The sequence below is a fragment of the Streptopelia decaocto genome (assembly GCF_964273445.1).
Source record: "Streptopelia decaocto genome assembly, chromosome: 5".
Classification (NCBI taxonomy): domain Eukaryota; kingdom Metazoa; phylum Chordata; class Aves; order Columbiformes; family Columbidae; genus Streptopelia; species Streptopelia decaocto.
In genome coordinates this window covers 34,802,591-34,818,229 of record NC_138659.1, presented here as the reverse complement: position 1 = coordinate 34,818,229, position 15,639 = coordinate 34,802,591, and the positions used below count along the sequence as shown (strand labels likewise).

The following is a 15,639-nucleotide window of genomic DNA, read 5'->3' as shown; positions in this document are numbered from 1 at the left end:
AGAAGAGAAGGGGAACTGTGACAAGAGAGGCCAGAGGCTTCTCCATTAATATGTAAACTTTGGATGAGAAAGACAGAGGAGAGGCTCTAGGCAGAAGCCACCCCTCAAGAGGTGGGTTTTGAATCCACATGCCCCAGCAAAAGGCACATTTAGTAGGTTTTGGCCTCTATAGGGAGGAGGAAGGGGACAGGATGGGGGTGTGACCCCACTGCTTGGCTTTCCCAGTTTGGGTTATGTCCACCCTGAGAGATGTTTCCCTGAAGTCACAGCTTTATCACGTTTGTCCAAGCTCTCTGTGATGGATTTGCCAATCCAGAAAGGACCACGTCAGTCAAACACAATCTCTTGGTCTCCATGGCAACCAGCATCTGTGTTTGCCCCATAGGATGGGCTCAAACCACCAATGACTCGTTTAAAAACCAAAAATGCCCAAAGGATGGACAACTTTCTAAACAGCTTCTGTCTGACTTCTGGTGCCACCCCTGTTAAAGAAGTAAATCCTCTACTTTATTGTCGGTGGGAGCACTCCCTGTGCTGGGAGTCCGAGTAATCTCAAAAGACCTTTTTAATCCACCCTTTGCAAACACTAGAATGCTTCTGCTCCTGTAGTTTTTAATTACAAGGGGTTTCTAATGGCCTCGGATGATTATTGTAGCCCTGCCTGTCTTAGAGGGAGGAAAAACATGGGGAAAAATGCCATTGTAGGCACTAGAGCAGGAAGCAGTGGCTGGGGATCAGCATCACCAGGGGATGTATAAAGCTGCGATGAGAAGCTTTAGCATCTTGGAGACACCAACGTCTCTTCTCTTTGTCCTTCAGCCAGTCCCTACTTCAGTCCCTCATCTTCTTCCAACCTCCTCCAGCATCCAGTGGGTCTCCAGTGCTTATACCACCTTTTTAAGCTCCTTTCTCATAACAATTTTCCCAGTTTCAAGACGATGATGGAGACTGCAGGTCTGTGCTCTTTAGGAGCCTGATCTGCACTCAAATACAGGCTGTTCCCCACCAACATCAGCCTCATCCTTGCTGCCCGAGGTGGTACCAGCCAACATAGTGCAAATCCCCCCCATGAGTTAAGAGGATGGCACCAAGCTGGACCGAGAATTGAGTTGCCTTTGTATGCAAATAAATGCAAACACCTTCAATTAATATGGAAAGAACAGACAATAATTGGCAACAGGTTATGCAGCGTTTTGTCTTGCTTCTCTGCCTTTCTCCCTTAGGATTATTCTGGGGTGAACGTCTCTGTGGTTGCATTTAAAAAATCATTATAAACCCCCACACCTCCTCCAGAAACAAATCTTTTCCATGTTCCTAGATGCTTGCGGCCGTTGCTAAATTGTGCATTCAAGGAGGGTCATTCACTCCATCCCCCCAAGGAATCTCCTTCCCCCTGGCTGCAGATGTGCTCCCTCCTGCCTGCTTTGATAAACAGAGAAGAAACTCAGTGGTTTGGGGTATAGGCTTGTCAAAGGGTTTCTTGGGCTCTGAGAAACTCATTCATTTGCAAAAGATGGCTGTTTTGTGGGGGAAATCTCAGCCTTTGGGGTGGGGCTCCTCCTGCTCCAAGTAAAAGGTGCATCTGGCCGTCCTGCAGCAGTTGTTCTGGTGATCCCTCCCCGTGCCCTTATTGCAGTGGGTTTTTTATTAAAAGATGGTTGTGGAGGAGTTGGGCAGGGCCACTGACAGCTCACATGGGGTTAACAGAGAAGTGGGGTGCATGGCAGGCAGACATCCAGCCCCAAAGCGCTCCGGCTGCCCTATTCTTCTGCTGACAGCAGGAGGCTGCAGACCTTGGAGTTGGCGCGGTGCAGGGTGAGCTCCCTGCCAGGCACGCGGCCCCGCCTGCCCTTTCGGGTCGTGATGCTCCGGCTCCCAGCAGACTTGGAAACTGTGAACATTTCTCTGTGGGACAAGGCAACAGCAAGAGGATCAGGAGGTGGGGATGGTGGACCTCAGCCTCCTACCTGACCATGTCCTGATGGTCTAGGCATGGTCTGGGCCCCTCAGTTCCAGAAGGACAGGGAACTGCTGGAGAGAGTCCAGCGCAGGGCAACGAAGATGATTAAGGGAGTGGAGCATCTCCCTTATGAAGAAAGGCTGAGGGAGCTGGGGCTCTTTAGTTTGGAGGAGACTGAGGGGTGACCTTATTAATGTTTATAAATATATAAAGGGTGAGTGCCATGAGGATGGAGCCAGGCTCTTCTCGGTGGCAAACAATGATAGGACAAGGGGTAATGGGATCAAGCTGGAACACAAGAGGTTCCACTTAAATTTGAGAAGAAACTTCTTCTCAGTAAGGGTGACAGAGCACTGGCCCAGGCTGCCCAGGGAGGTTGTGGAGTCTCCTTCTCTGCAGACATTCCAACCCGCCTGGACACCTTCCTGTGTAACCTCACCTGGGCGTTCCTGCTCCATGGTGGGATTGGACTGGATGAGCTTTCCAGGTCCCTTCCAATCCCAAACATACTGTGATACTGTGATGGTGCTTCCATCAAGAACTTGCGGTGTCCTTCCCCCATCCTTACCAGTTTTGACCCACCCTGCTCAATCATTGTACAACCATTAATTCTGTCCTCTCTCCAAGAAGTCCTACTTCATCTCAAACATGTCATAATGTTTCTACAATACCTGGCCATATGCAGAGCCTACCTGTATGGGACCTGCTCCTCTCTCAGCTGCAGGCACATGAGTGCAGGGCTGCCAGAAAACCTCAGGATGGTGTCGAAGTGGATTGATGTCTCCAGCTCCATCTGGCTTCTCAGGGTGGCTTGGAGGAACAGGCCATCAAGTTCTGTCTGGAAATCAATGGTGAGGCTTCCCCTGTGAGATGGGATCAAGTGGGTTTGGTCACCGAGCAATGAGCCTGTGCTGGGCATCATGTACCAGCAATGAACAACCCCATTAGCATCTTAATTTTAGCTCTGACCATGGAAAAGGAGCATGTAACCAACATTTATCTGCAAGTGACCACCAGGCAGGGCTGGAGAAGAGCGGGGGGCTGTGGAAAGCCAGCCTAGGCTTTCCAGCCTAGCTTTGCCAGCCTAGGTGCTGAGCCCCCCGAGCACCCTGCACCCACAGAACCAAGCCATTTCCCACCTACTAACCTGGCGTTCATGTTGGTTTTCAGTTCCTGCTCCCAAATGCTCACGTCCATATCGGCTGAAATGTCAAGGCCCAGCCCACCCTGGAGTTTGATGGTCACTTGGAGACCAGACTGCAGAGGGATGACCTGGGAGATGGAGAAGGCAGACCTTGCTGTGACCAGGCACTGCTCTGGGACGAGCAGCTGACACCAGCAGTGACCTGTGGTAGTTGGAACTGCTTATTCCAACCCCACAGCTTGGCCTGTATGGTAGGAACTCAAACCACGTGTGGTCCCATGGCAGAGCCGAGCCATCCCGCTGTTTTACCAACCCCAGGAGACTTCTGGCGGTGACACCTCACTCTTTGATGCCTATCTGCAGTGAATAACATACCTAAAATCCATTACGGGCTTCACTAGGATTTGGCGTGGAGGCAGGTCACCCACCCCAGCAGTACCTGGTGATGGTCCATCAGCAGGAGGTTCCCTTTGACCACACTAGTGGGTTCTCCACTGCTTAATAGGACCTTGGTCATTAAGTCTGTATATCCCTGAAAGAAGATGATGGGCCGCAGCTGTACATCGAAGAAGATAGCAGACATCCCGGCCATCAGCTCTGGCTCCTCTTCACCTGCCAAGGTGTTTTCTCCCAGCATCGACTCCAACCCTTGTGCTTCAATAGTGACCTGAAACACAGAAGCCATGACGTGCAAGCTGCACAGAGCAAAGCTGGAGAGGCAGTTTTGTGCCCTGCGACACTATTGGAGTTGTTACACTTGTCCAACCCTTGGATAGGCATCCTTTGACGCAGGAGGACAGTGATGGGGTGGGTTGAGGGTGGTGTGACACTGTCCCAGGTTGCACAGAGAGGTGGTGGCTGAACCATCCCTGGAGACATCCCAGACCAGGCTGGACAGGGCTCTGAGCAACCTGAGCTGCTGAAGATGTCCCTGCTCATGGCAGGGGGGGCACTGGATGAGCTTTGAAGGCCTCTTCCAACCCAAACTATTTGATGATTCTGTGGGATGGATGTGGCACCCAAGCTATCCCTGAGTACCATACAGCAGCAGTGTCACATCCCTTGTTTTGTGGGGGTTTTCCCTTCTGATATGGGGCACACTGAGTGGGGAGGTGAGGTCAAGCACTGTGAGGGGGTTAAAAGGGGACACAGATGGGGCAGTGGCACGGTCGGGTTGGTGTCGTCACCCCCCTCCATGTATGTGCCGCCCCGGCTGCACACCTGAGCTGCACGAAGCTGCTGACCACGGCTGAGCAGTGAGAAGTCGGAGATGCTTTTCCTCAACAATCCGCCCTCCAAAAAGAGCAGGTCCAGCCCAAAGGTGGAAAGCAGGTCCTGGGTGACTGAAAGGCAGAGGAACACCCATAAGCATCCCCGGGGAAGGGCCTGGCACATCCCTTTTGTAAGCCTCCTCAATAGATTGTATGGCAAATCCTGTAGAATTGTCCCATCTATGGTCAGGATGACCAGCCTCCCAGATCTCCTATGTTAGCCATTAAATACTTCTAAAGCTGAATGACTGGGAGGGAAAGCTGCTCTGCAGCATCTCCTCCTATTCTTGCAATAATAGAAGGATTTAGCATTGCAAAGTTTTTCTTCCAGGGTTTGGACGTTTTGCCCTCAATTTGCCCCTATAAGACTAATGCGAGGAGGGGCAGAAATGAGAGCTGAGGGGTGAAGATTTAAGCAGATATTTATCAAGCATCAATTGTCACAGTCTCTCTGAAGTTTGGTGATGTTTATATCAGTACAAGGATGCTCATCTTTGAAGGGCTTATTAAAAATACCTCAGGGACTGAGGAATGGAGCTAAATATCTTGACTTCTCAGGAAAAATGCAGGAACTCCCACCTACAACCTCCCATTGGTGTAGGTTCATTGGTGAAGTTCATCTTTCAAGCTAGCGGGATTTGGGACAAGTATGTGGCACAGCTCAGCCCTCCTGCTGTAGAACACCAAGTGGTTGCAGGAGTGTCAGATAAAGGTCTATGCACCTCAGGTGGTGGCAACGAGCTGGTGCTGGGAGACATCAGAAACCTCACACTGAGATTTTGGGGGCTTTTCTATAAAGCAGAGGTCTCTTGCGAAAGCTGCCTTTCCCCCCTGCCCCCCTTTTAGCCATTCGAGGGGACCCTGGGATGAGTGTCCTCCATGGTGTCACCTGTCAGAGGTCCTGAGAAGGAAGAGGAGATGCCAGCTTTCGAGAAGAAGTGGTAATTATTTATCCGTGGGTCTCTCAGGATGTCTTTCATTATCTTCCTGGAAGCAAGAGGGAAAGGAAAATGTAAGTTGTCATTAAAGAAGGTGGTGGTACAGAGAAAAGGAGGACACTCAGTTCTCCAAAGTGTTTCTCTTGGTTGCTGACTGCCCGGAGGAGCCTGAGCCAAACAGGGAAATGAGCAGATGTGTGCTACCCTGGAGTTTCCTCTCCTCTGCTTTATTAGGATAAACCAGTCAGCTATTTTTCTACAGCTTTTGCTTAGCTCTGAAAAAAATGTCAGCGCTTGGTTCGTTTTGTGCAGATGGGGAGGTGAACGCAGCTACAAATCGTGCGCTGTCCCACCAGCCGCAGCTTTGGCCCCCACGGTCTCTGCCGAAGCCACCAGCCCAGGTCCTGTTGCCACGGGGCAGGATGAGGAGGGATGCTGTGTTTTGGGAGCTCCAAGAAGGGATGCTGGCAGGTTTAACATCATGCTGGGTCAAAAGCCACAGCTGGAGCGAGGAGAAGAACAAATGATGTAGATCTAAGGGGAAGTTGGACCTTCCCCTCCGCACCCACCTCGCTGGGTGGTGGTCGGCATGTAGGCTGCTCTGGATCTTCAGCAGCAGAAAGGTCGCCATCTCCACCTCCAGCTCATTAGCAGCCAGCAGGATGTTGATGATGTCCATGGGTGAGGGCTCGTTATCCAGGAGGATTTCTGCAGCAGCCAGGCGACAGGTTATTTTGTAGCTCTTCCTGTTCTCATGGAAAATCCTCCTCATTGCTTGTTTCACCTGATGTGAGAGGGCAATTAAAAGGGTGCTATGTGCAAATCATGGCTCTGCGCCCTGGTGGCTTGGCTTGGAGCGGGAAGAAGAGCACCAAGCCTTGGTAGCTTCGGTTCCTACCTCACTGGAGATGTGCTGAGCGGGGAATCGCCGCAGGGCAGAGATGGCCGCGGCGGTGACGGCAGCAGGACCCTCCTCAGCGAAGTCCAGGAGGTTGGGGATGGTTTCGGGGAGCATCGCGTTCCCCAGGGCCAGCAGGTAAATGACCACCTGGGATTCCTCCTCGGCGCTTCTCAGCCCCACAAGGATGGTTTCCACCCCATGCTTCACCTCCTGCTCGGGGTTTGCAGGAGGCCAGATGAGAAGGAGAATGAGGAGGGGGACAGGAGACATTTTAGGCATCCCTGGAGCAGGGGGGTTTGTCCAGAAAAGGGGGTTTGCAGAGGACCCACCTGTAGTCCACAGAGCTGCTGCTGGCACAGCTTGCTGACCAGAGAGCCCACAGCAACCACCCCCGTCTCTCGGACCTGGGGGGCCAGCTGCTTCCCATCCAGCTTGTCCTGGGCACCGGGAAAGGGGAATTAGGAAGCAGGAAATAAGAAAAAGGCGGGGGGTGTGGAGGAAGAGAGAGAAGGAATATGGTTTACCTCTTATCTCAAAGCATTTCCCACAAAAGTAAGGAAAAATGAGTTCTTACCTGCCTTGAAACAGGCGACGCACGGTTTAATTGGATAAAATGCTGGGTTGTTTCACAGTGGCTTTTAATTAAGCTTTTTCCTATCTGTAATGCACTGATTATAAAGCGCTTCCTGCTGAATGCTTTTCCTCTGAGAAGCGTCTACCCCCATCACCAGTACCTCATTAAAAGCACATAAAATAATGCCATAAGCAGAAAGATGTATTTCTGCAGAAGCGTATTTTCCTTTTCCAGGCAAATACAGTTGCTGTTCCCTCCCGGCCGACACAGAGTGAGGATCTATGCTGGACCCCGGAGAGAAATGCCGGTACTTACTACCACCAGGCGGAGGAGCTCTCCTGAAGGCCGGGGAGAGAAAGCTGCTGCGTAAAGAAACGTCTCCAGCAGGGACGTGGGCTCCTTGCTGAAATCCAGAAAGTCCGAAAGAGCTGCCAAGGATGCCACCGACTGCGCGGCCACCGCCGCCTGCACAGCGAAGGGGCTGGAGCAAGAAGAGGGAGGCGATCAATGGCACAACCCACCAATGGACCTGGAGAAGGTACAAGATGCCCTGTGCAGCTCCTCATTCCCCTTTTTCCTCTTGCATGCTTTCCTCTTGCTTTAAAGGTCTTGGGAGGTTCAGTTTGTGGGTTAAAAAAGACCTCAGAAGGTTGATGTTTGCTCTGAACTCACCCATGTCTGGGTGTTTCACTGGAGAGAGGAGCCCAGCCCTAGAGCCCACACTGACAAGAGATGGGTGCTATGGCCATGGGTGGGTGGTCTGTCAATAACAGACTTCCACTGATATTTGTAGAGAGCCTTTGTGATGCTCCAAAGCACACATGTGCAGAGGTATTAAGAAAAAAACAAAGCACGCTTGCAGTAATCAGGGCAGCTGCTTGGACCAAGAACGGTGGATGGACCAGCAGCAAACAACCCCAGCTAGCAGGTCCAGGAAAGACCTTGGGTGCGAGGGTTCTACATGCACAGAAAGCCGATTTTGAGCACGATAGCTCCTGGGGGTCTCACAGCATCTCCTCGGGTGCTCTCCTCAGCAGCTGCAGAACATCTCTCTTCTCGGCGCTGCGCAGCATCTGGATGAACCTCTGGAACTGCCAGGTCGTTGATGCCTTTGAGGTGTCTATTTTGACTCTCTGGCTGTCGAAAGCCTTCAGGTAGGCTCTCAGCTGTGAAGATGAAGTTCGTTAGCCTCTGTTTGTTTAGCTTCTTTTACTCCCATCATTGTGAGATAATATTTATACTTAGGGAATATTTAGGAGAGGCTCACGGGGGTCATGCAGTTGTCTGAAGGCATTTGCTGCAGCTTCCCACCCCCAAGGCTGAGGACTTGCGCTATAGCACAAATGCCCCAATTTGTGGTCTGTACAGGAGAACCTGTGAGCATCACTGGTGCCTGAACATTGTTGCAAACCCAGATTTCCCAGCTGAAAAGCCTAGAGGACTCGAGGAGGCAGAAATAACCCCTCCTTTGTCCTTGCTAGCCTAACCTGCAGTAGAAATGTTTCCTGACCTTAGACCTGTGATAAGTTTAAGCCAACTGGATGTGCCACCTGTGCACCAGGTCACTTCCCTCATCACAGAAACGCAACTACAAGCCCAGGTTGGCCAGAGAGGTGGTGGATGAACCATCCCTGGAGACATCCCAGGCCAGGCTGGACGGGGCTCTGAGCAACCTGAGCTGCTGAAGATGTCCCTGCTCATGGCAGGGGGGGCACTGGATGAGCTTGGAAGGCCCCTTCCAACCCAAACCACTCTGCGATTCTATGTCTGGGGAACAGAGGGGTCCTTCTACCACGGGTAGTAATACTGAACACTACTTAGGAGAGGTGACAGGTTGGGCTGATGCTCCACAGTGCTCCTGGGTCCGCAACCTGCCTTGACAGCACTAACCAGCTCCATGGTTTAACACCAAATCCTCCAGCCTTCTCCTGCCCACCCAGGTACCCAGCTTGGGGAAGGGAGCATGCAGTGAGTTTTGGAGGTGGGTGGCATCACCAACCGATGGGCAGTGGGTGCAGACCCTCCTGAAGGGCAAGCTGGCCATGCCCAGCGGTTGGTGCCGTTCCTTGGTGCCAGCCAGCACGTCCTTGAGGCTTTGTCCGGTCACCTCTGCCGGGCCGGGCATCGGAGGAGACACGAGCTGGAGCTGCTGCCTGCGGAGGGAGGAGAAGCCATCGGGGAGTGCTTTATAATTTATAGCCTGGCTGGTTGCTTCATGCAGGTTTGGAAAAGGAGGAGATGTGGGGAGAAGCTGTCAAGGGGTGTCTGGTGTTCCCTCCGTGCCATGCCCGGGTGCTGCACCAGGCTGGCAGGAGAGCAGCCAACACTTCAGCTCCACCAGATGCACATTCAGCCCACACCAATTTGGGCAGTGCTGTGGGGGCATGGCTTACCTTGAGCTGATCTTGATGCTGGTGGTGGACCTAAGGGCCGGAGACAGCACGTGGCTTTCTTCTGCCAGCACGGCCTGGAGGAGACCGTCCTTCACCACGTACCGGCTGCTGCTGCTGGGCTGCCACCGCACTCCAAACATCTTCAAAAAGGAAAAGCAAGAGGAATGATGGAGCCTTTTCTCTCTTCCCCTCTCCCCAGGAGATTCCTCTCCTTTCTAACAGCAGCAGAAGTGCTTTCCAGCCCACCAAGTCACCCGCTTTGCTTGCAAAATGGAGGAAAGGAAAACCCAGAGGAGCCCAACCTCTTTCCAGATGTGGGAGAAGGCAGCACCAGGTGAGGATGGTGGCGTGGGGATGTTCTCAGCCGTGGCTGATTTGAGGGAGATGGACTTGGTGACACCACACAGACTTTCTCACTACAAAGTGTTGTCACCCTGGCTCAGCCCCAGCAGAAAAGGGCAGCAGAGGGAGGAGGGGATGATCCTGCCTGGCATGGGTGATGCCTGGAGACTGCAAACTGGAAATACATGTCCCCCAAAGCATTGCCCTTCCTTCAAGCTAGCTAGATCCATAGCTGTCCCAACACAGCTGCCCGGTGTGGGAAGAGGTCTGGCCCTCAATGCCAAAACCTGCCTCATCCCAGCCAGCAGCAAAGACACCCTCCAAGTGAAAGAGAAAGCCAAGCAACAGCAATTTCCACCCAGCTCATGCCAAAGAAACGCTCAGCTTCCTCACTGTGCCGCATGGTGGCCTTGGGGAAGCTCTCTGGATGTTTTTTCCCTTCCAAAAGCAATGATGCCCTCGCTGGACTTCACCTCTGCCTCATCACCACCCAGTCCCGGTCACGCCGGGAGATGTTCTCAGAGCAGCTGGGCTTGCACGGGGCAGGTCTGGGGGAAGTGGAGGAGCTGAACAATGTGTTTTTTGACAGCAAACGGCACCAGCAACAATATCATTGTCTTAATGGCAAGAGTTTTATCTACAGGCTTTGCCTTTTCCAGAGCCAGGCAGCATTGTTGTTTTGCTGTCACAGCCATGGATACAGGCAAGGTCCAGAGAGCTGCCTCAGTTTTCCCACAGCAGGCTTGTGGGAAAACCCTAATGCCAAAAATGTGTTCTGTCCTGGTTTTGTTACTTTCTTGTGTAAGTTTGCCATGATTCATACCCCTAAAATGCTTTTAGTATATGAACAATCAGAGTTTGACTGCTGGGCATTGAGATGCCTGCTGCAGCCTGCAGGGTCTCTGTGTGGTGATGTCTACTTTTTAATTGAATTCAATAGAATTTATATATTAAAAAATATCCCATTGATTTTAATAATAGAATCACAGAATAGTTTGGGTTGAAGGGACCTTCCCAGCTCTCCCAGTGCCCCCCCTGCCATGACAGGGACATCTTCACCAGCTCAGGTTGCTCAGAGCCCCGTCCAGCCTGGCCTGGGATGTCTCCAGGGATGGTTCATCTACCGCCTCTCTGGCCAACCTGGACCAGGCTCTCACCACCCTCAGGGACAAAAAAATGATGGCAGGTATGTATATAATCATGGCAGGTATAACCGCATTAAGACCCACAGAGTTTCATTTATTAATGTCAGGCCTAAACACCAGCTACTGCTTTAAAGGAAAAAAGCAGCATTCTTTGGTCCTGTCCCCTGTCAAGCTACTCCCCAACCTGATGAGTCTGAGGCCCAGGAAACATTTCTGCACCTCCACTTTCCCAAGCAGTATTAGCTGGCAGGTCAGAAGTGATAACAAGGGTGGGGATGGGATGACCCAAGGCATCTTTTCTGCTCCTACCCACCTCAAAACTACCTTGCTCCTGCTGAGCTATGTCGGTGCACCCCACTGTGGGTATGGGTCTAAGAGCCAGAACCCCAAGCCAGGCTGGTGCGGGAGGCTGAAGCCAGCTGGGAAAATGTTGGGGGACAGCCCTGATGTACTTGGTGTAAGTTGAGCCCACCACCACGAGAGAAATGGACTTGCTTTGTTTACGGGGGTGAACCCGGAGTGTGGGTTTGTGCAGCTGAGGAGATCTTTTGTCTTCATGATGGAATGGCTGGACACGGCGTATGTGACTTGGCAGCTCCCAGAGACATCCTCCTGGAACACAAACGTAAGTGACCATGGCTAAAGGCGATTTGCTTTGATTGAACCTGAATAAAATGATCAATGCAGAGGACAGACACAAAGGACAAACTAATAAATAGAAAAATCATCAAGAAGCTAGAAACTGGTCTGTATGTGAGAGTGTTGGATGTCTCCAAATTCATCTGGGCAGTTTTGCAAATTCAGGCTAACACTAGTAGCAGCATCTTTGTGCCTGCGTTTTGGGTTTTGAGGTGGTTTTGGTTTGTTCACAGGTCACTCCAGCACCAGGTTGTCTTCGGAAGAAGGAATTTCACAGGATCCCAGAATGTCAGGGGTTGGAAGGGACCTGGAAAGCTCATCCAGTGCAATCCCCCCATGGAACAGGAACACCCAGATGAGGTTACACAGGAAGGTGTCCAGGCGGGTTGGAATGTCTGCAGAGAAGGAGACTCCACAACCTCCCTGGGCAGCCTGGGCCAGGCTCTGCCACCCTCACTGGGAACAAGTTTCTTCTCAAATTTAAATTGAACCTTTTGTGTTCCAGTTTCCACCCATTGCCCCTTGTCCTGTCATTGGTTGTCACCGAGAAGAGCCTGGCTCCATCCTCCTGACACTCACCCTTCCCATCTTGATCCCCATGAATGAGTGACCCCTCAGTGTCCTGTTGTCCAGCTCCAGAGCCCCAGCTCCCTCAGCCTTTCCTCACACGGGAGATGCTCCACTCCCTCCAGCATCTTGGTGGCTGCGCTGGACTCTCTCCAGAAGTTCCCTGTCCTGCTGGAACTGAGGGGCCACAACTGGACACAATATTCCAGATGTGGTCTCCCCAGGGCAGAGTAGAGGGGCAGGAGAACCTCTCTGACCTACTGACCACCCCCTTCTAACCCACCCCAGGTACTATTGGCTTCCTGGCCACAAGGGCCCAGTGCTGGCTCATGGTCACCCTGCTGTCCCCAGGACCCCCAGGTCCCTTTCCCCTACGCTGCTCTCTAATAGGTCATTCCCCAACAATTTCCCTGCTGTTTGGCTGCTGGCTCGGCGAAGTGAATCCCACTTGTCAGAAATCTTTGTACAGATTATTTTTCCTCCGCTTTTCCCACTTTCCAGGGAAAGACGATGATTTTATGGTTTTAGTTCCATCCCGCCCTGGCTAGGCACCTACCTCCACGGTGGTGCCGGCGTGGGGCTGGAGCTGGAGCAGACTGACGACACCGCGCTTCAGGTTGGAGATGAGGATGCTTTCTGCTCTGTCCCCGTGGAAGGCTTTGACCTGGGGAGGGTGAGAGGTGGTGTCTGTCTGTGGGGATGGCTCTGGGGGCATCTCCCTGCAACCTGAGCTACACCCTGTAGATACCTGCAGATTTTTCACCAGGAGAACCATACAGCTCAACAGCATAAGCTTTGTGGATGCGTATCCACAAAATTTCCCTTGATTCCCCACCCCTGTTTTTCCAAAGCCTTAAAGGAGAAGGTCTGAAAGGAGTTTATATCACGTGGTTAGGACTGAAGCCCCTTTGGAGGATGGGGCTCCATCTGAGGCCATAATGGACCCCCTGGGAGACTATATATTCCTACATTTGCCACTCTGTCCGGTTCCTTATGCTCTGATATGAAACCAGAGGTGGAGCAGAAGTTTGTATGGGCTTCTCAGCTGGGGAAAATGTAGGATGTGGGCAGGAGTGCTCTGCGGAGGGCAGGACCAAGCCCAGGAGGTGTCCCGCTGACCTTGCCGCTGCTCCAGGAGATGAACACGGGCTTCTGGAGCTCTGCCTGCTCCTCTTGGCTCAGAGCAATCTCTGCAAGGGGACCTCCGGGGCTGTCCTCGCTCCTCTCCTCTTTGTGCTGGCGTTGGGCTTTGAGGTCATGGATCTGTGAGAGCAGAAGGTGGCAGGGAGCAGTGAAAAAGCACGTTTGCTGTGGATTTTACCCACAGTCAATGATCACAGAGGTCATTTATTGAGTGGGAAGGGTGTGAGGAAAGAGCATCACTGCTCCCAGGAGGAGCTGCAATGGCTTTAGCACTGACACACCTGCACCTGGAGCAGCTCTTCCCCTCCCGTGTCCCTCCAGAGCCGGCGGAGCTGCACCGAAGCCTCAGCCTGCAGCCGGGCCCCAGGCAGGGTCGGCAGGGATGTGTGCTCCAGCCGCATGTCCAGGGAGTAGCGGTACCCATACAGCATCCCGGGCTGGAAAGAAAGGGGCTGCAAATCCCCTGAGGAAAGGCACACATGTTGAAGGTACACAACGGCAGACCCCAGCCCCAGCATCCTCCACCCAAGGAGGACCTGGACCCGCAGGGGTACTTGCGACCCGCAGCGCTTTGCCTCCTGGAAGAGTCATTTCTATATCAAGCAGTAAGTATAGATGAGATGTTTGGGGGAAAACTTGGGAAGGTTTTAGTGGGAAGTGATTTGTGCCTATGGTTTGGGTGTTCTCGGGGTGACGGCTGATCCCTGCCTGTGTTTCCAGCCCAGCCTTCGAAATGATGGCCAGAGTACGGGATCTCCTTGGGGACTTCAGGACTTATTGAAACGGCCAGGGAAACACACCATAGACCTGCGGTGAAGTTTCCTGAGCGTGCCCACAGCCGGGGGGATGTCTCAAAGCATCTTTTCAGCGTTGTGCATTAACTGGGGCAATGCCAGCATTTCTATCTGGGGGAGAAGAGAGGCTGTATTCTTTACATTGCGTGTTTCCCTATTGAGCTACCAATATTTAATTAAATCACTGACTCTGTGATGGGGCAGCTTTAGATCAGAACTCCTTGCTTTAATCTTATTTATCCAGAATTACTTGCCGTTCCTTCTCTTGTTCATATACAAATACGACTGTAGGGGGGAGGGTTGCCTTTGCCATGGCATAACCAGTCTAATCTATTTTCTGAAGTCATTTGAAATTCTCCTGCAAATCTAATGCTCTTGCTGGGCTTCTGAAGTGTTTTATAGTTCTGCTACTTCCTTAAAAATAACAAATGGAAGTAATAGATGGAAATCCCCACTCCCTGGGGCTTTTCTCTGTGAGTCGGATTGAAAAGTTGCTCTATTTCTGCACCACGTGTAGTTTAAAAAGCTGCAGCCCTCTGTTTTTCCTTACCCCCTCAGAGGGGACTTCCATGGTCCCAAATGATTTCCCCACCTTGGGAGATGCTCAGACCATTTGTAGCTGTGGAAATAACTGGAGACCGGGGAGATTTGGGGTTATGCCGAGTCCCAGGGGGCTCGTTGTGTGTGGGGATTAGCACCCCACATCCCAGGGCATCTGGATCCCCTCGTGTCCCTGAACCCGAAGCACCCCAAAAATCTCTTACCTTTTGCTGTGCTCGCGAAGGAAAAGCAAAGCAGGACAACATATCCCTGTGGGTTCATGGTGGGTTCTGGGAGCTGAGCGGGAGCCGGGAGAGGAAGGGGGTGGGCAAGGGACTGTACAACAAAAGTGGGCAAGATGAGTGGCGTCAGGCGATGGGGCCCAACCTTCTCCCTCTCCCCGCCTCGCACAACCAAGGGAAAGCAAATGATTAAACCTTTGCCCCAACCCCCAGCAGCCGCGCAGGGTTTGGAAATCAGCTGAGGTTTGCCAAGGACCAGCAGGAGCTGGAGGCTGAAAGTGGCAAAAAACAAGCTGCAAGAAGCATTTGCTGGGTGTGGGAAGGGACCTGCTCCGTCCCCTGGTGAAATATCACTCCCCATCACAAGGGCAAGGGGAAGAAATGGTCGATTTTGAAAGAAAACGCCCAGAAGGGGGAAGGGGAAAACCTGCTTTTCTCTCGTTTCAGTTAGAAACTGGGATTTGTAGCCTGGAGGCTCAAGTTACTTAAAGGGCCAGGCTGGAGGGGGATGTGGAGAGAATGCTGATGGGGCGAATGGTGGACGTGGTTACCCTCCCCAAAAACAGCGTGGGAAAGGGTTTAGGAGACGAGTGCTTTGCTGGTAGTGCCCCGCACAGCCTGCTAACCCCTTGGCCCACCAGATGCGTTTTTTATTGTCCCTGCATGAGCTTTCTGATCGCTGAATTTAACTGGTACCTAAAGGCACTAGAGGCTGCAGGGGGACGAAGTCCTTACGAGGTGGTGATGGAGCGGCTTAGGGTCCTGTGAAGGCTTTTTGCTAAAAAGGTCTCTTTTTGGGAGTGGGAGAGAGCGAGGCACATTGCACCCTTCTTGTACAGGGATCTGAGAGGCAATAATGTCATTATGGAAGTGATCTGCGTATTGCGGTGGGACCAGACCCCAACGGTTTCGGTGTTATGGCATTTTAAAGGGCACATCTTCCAGCTCTGCATCACCGCTGGCTTTTCGGCCGCTACTGTGACCTGAACAGCTGGGCAGATCCAGCTGTGAGCTACCCGGGGAAAGCCCAGCTCTAGGTTTCCCAT

At 52.3% G+C, this 15,639-nt stretch overlaps 1 protein-coding gene across 1 annotated transcript; it reads right to left on the bottom strand.

The window, feature by feature from the left end:
* Positions 1-975: 975 nt before the first annotated feature.
* On the bottom strand, positions 976-14,633 carry LOC309440480 (microsomal triglyceride transfer protein-like; the record flags this gene model as incomplete). The annotated part of the gene is made up of 18 exons (XM_082054168.1): positions 976-1,905; positions 2,653-2,823; positions 3,108-3,232; positions 3,544-3,771; positions 4,326-4,447; positions 5,265-5,362; positions 5,883-6,097; positions 6,212-6,424; positions 6,544-6,651; positions 7,104-7,269; positions 7,797-7,954; positions 8,788-8,941; positions 9,182-9,321; positions 11,173-11,280; positions 12,431-12,538; positions 12,994-13,137; positions 13,299-13,480; positions 14,576-14,633. The coding sequence occupies 18 exons, from the start codon at positions 14,631-14,633 to the stop codon at positions 1,761-1,763; spliced, it is 2,643 nt and encodes an 880-aa protein (XP_081910294.1). The 3' UTR covers positions 976-1,760.
* Between the last annotated feature and the right edge of the window lie 1,006 nt (positions 14,634-15,639).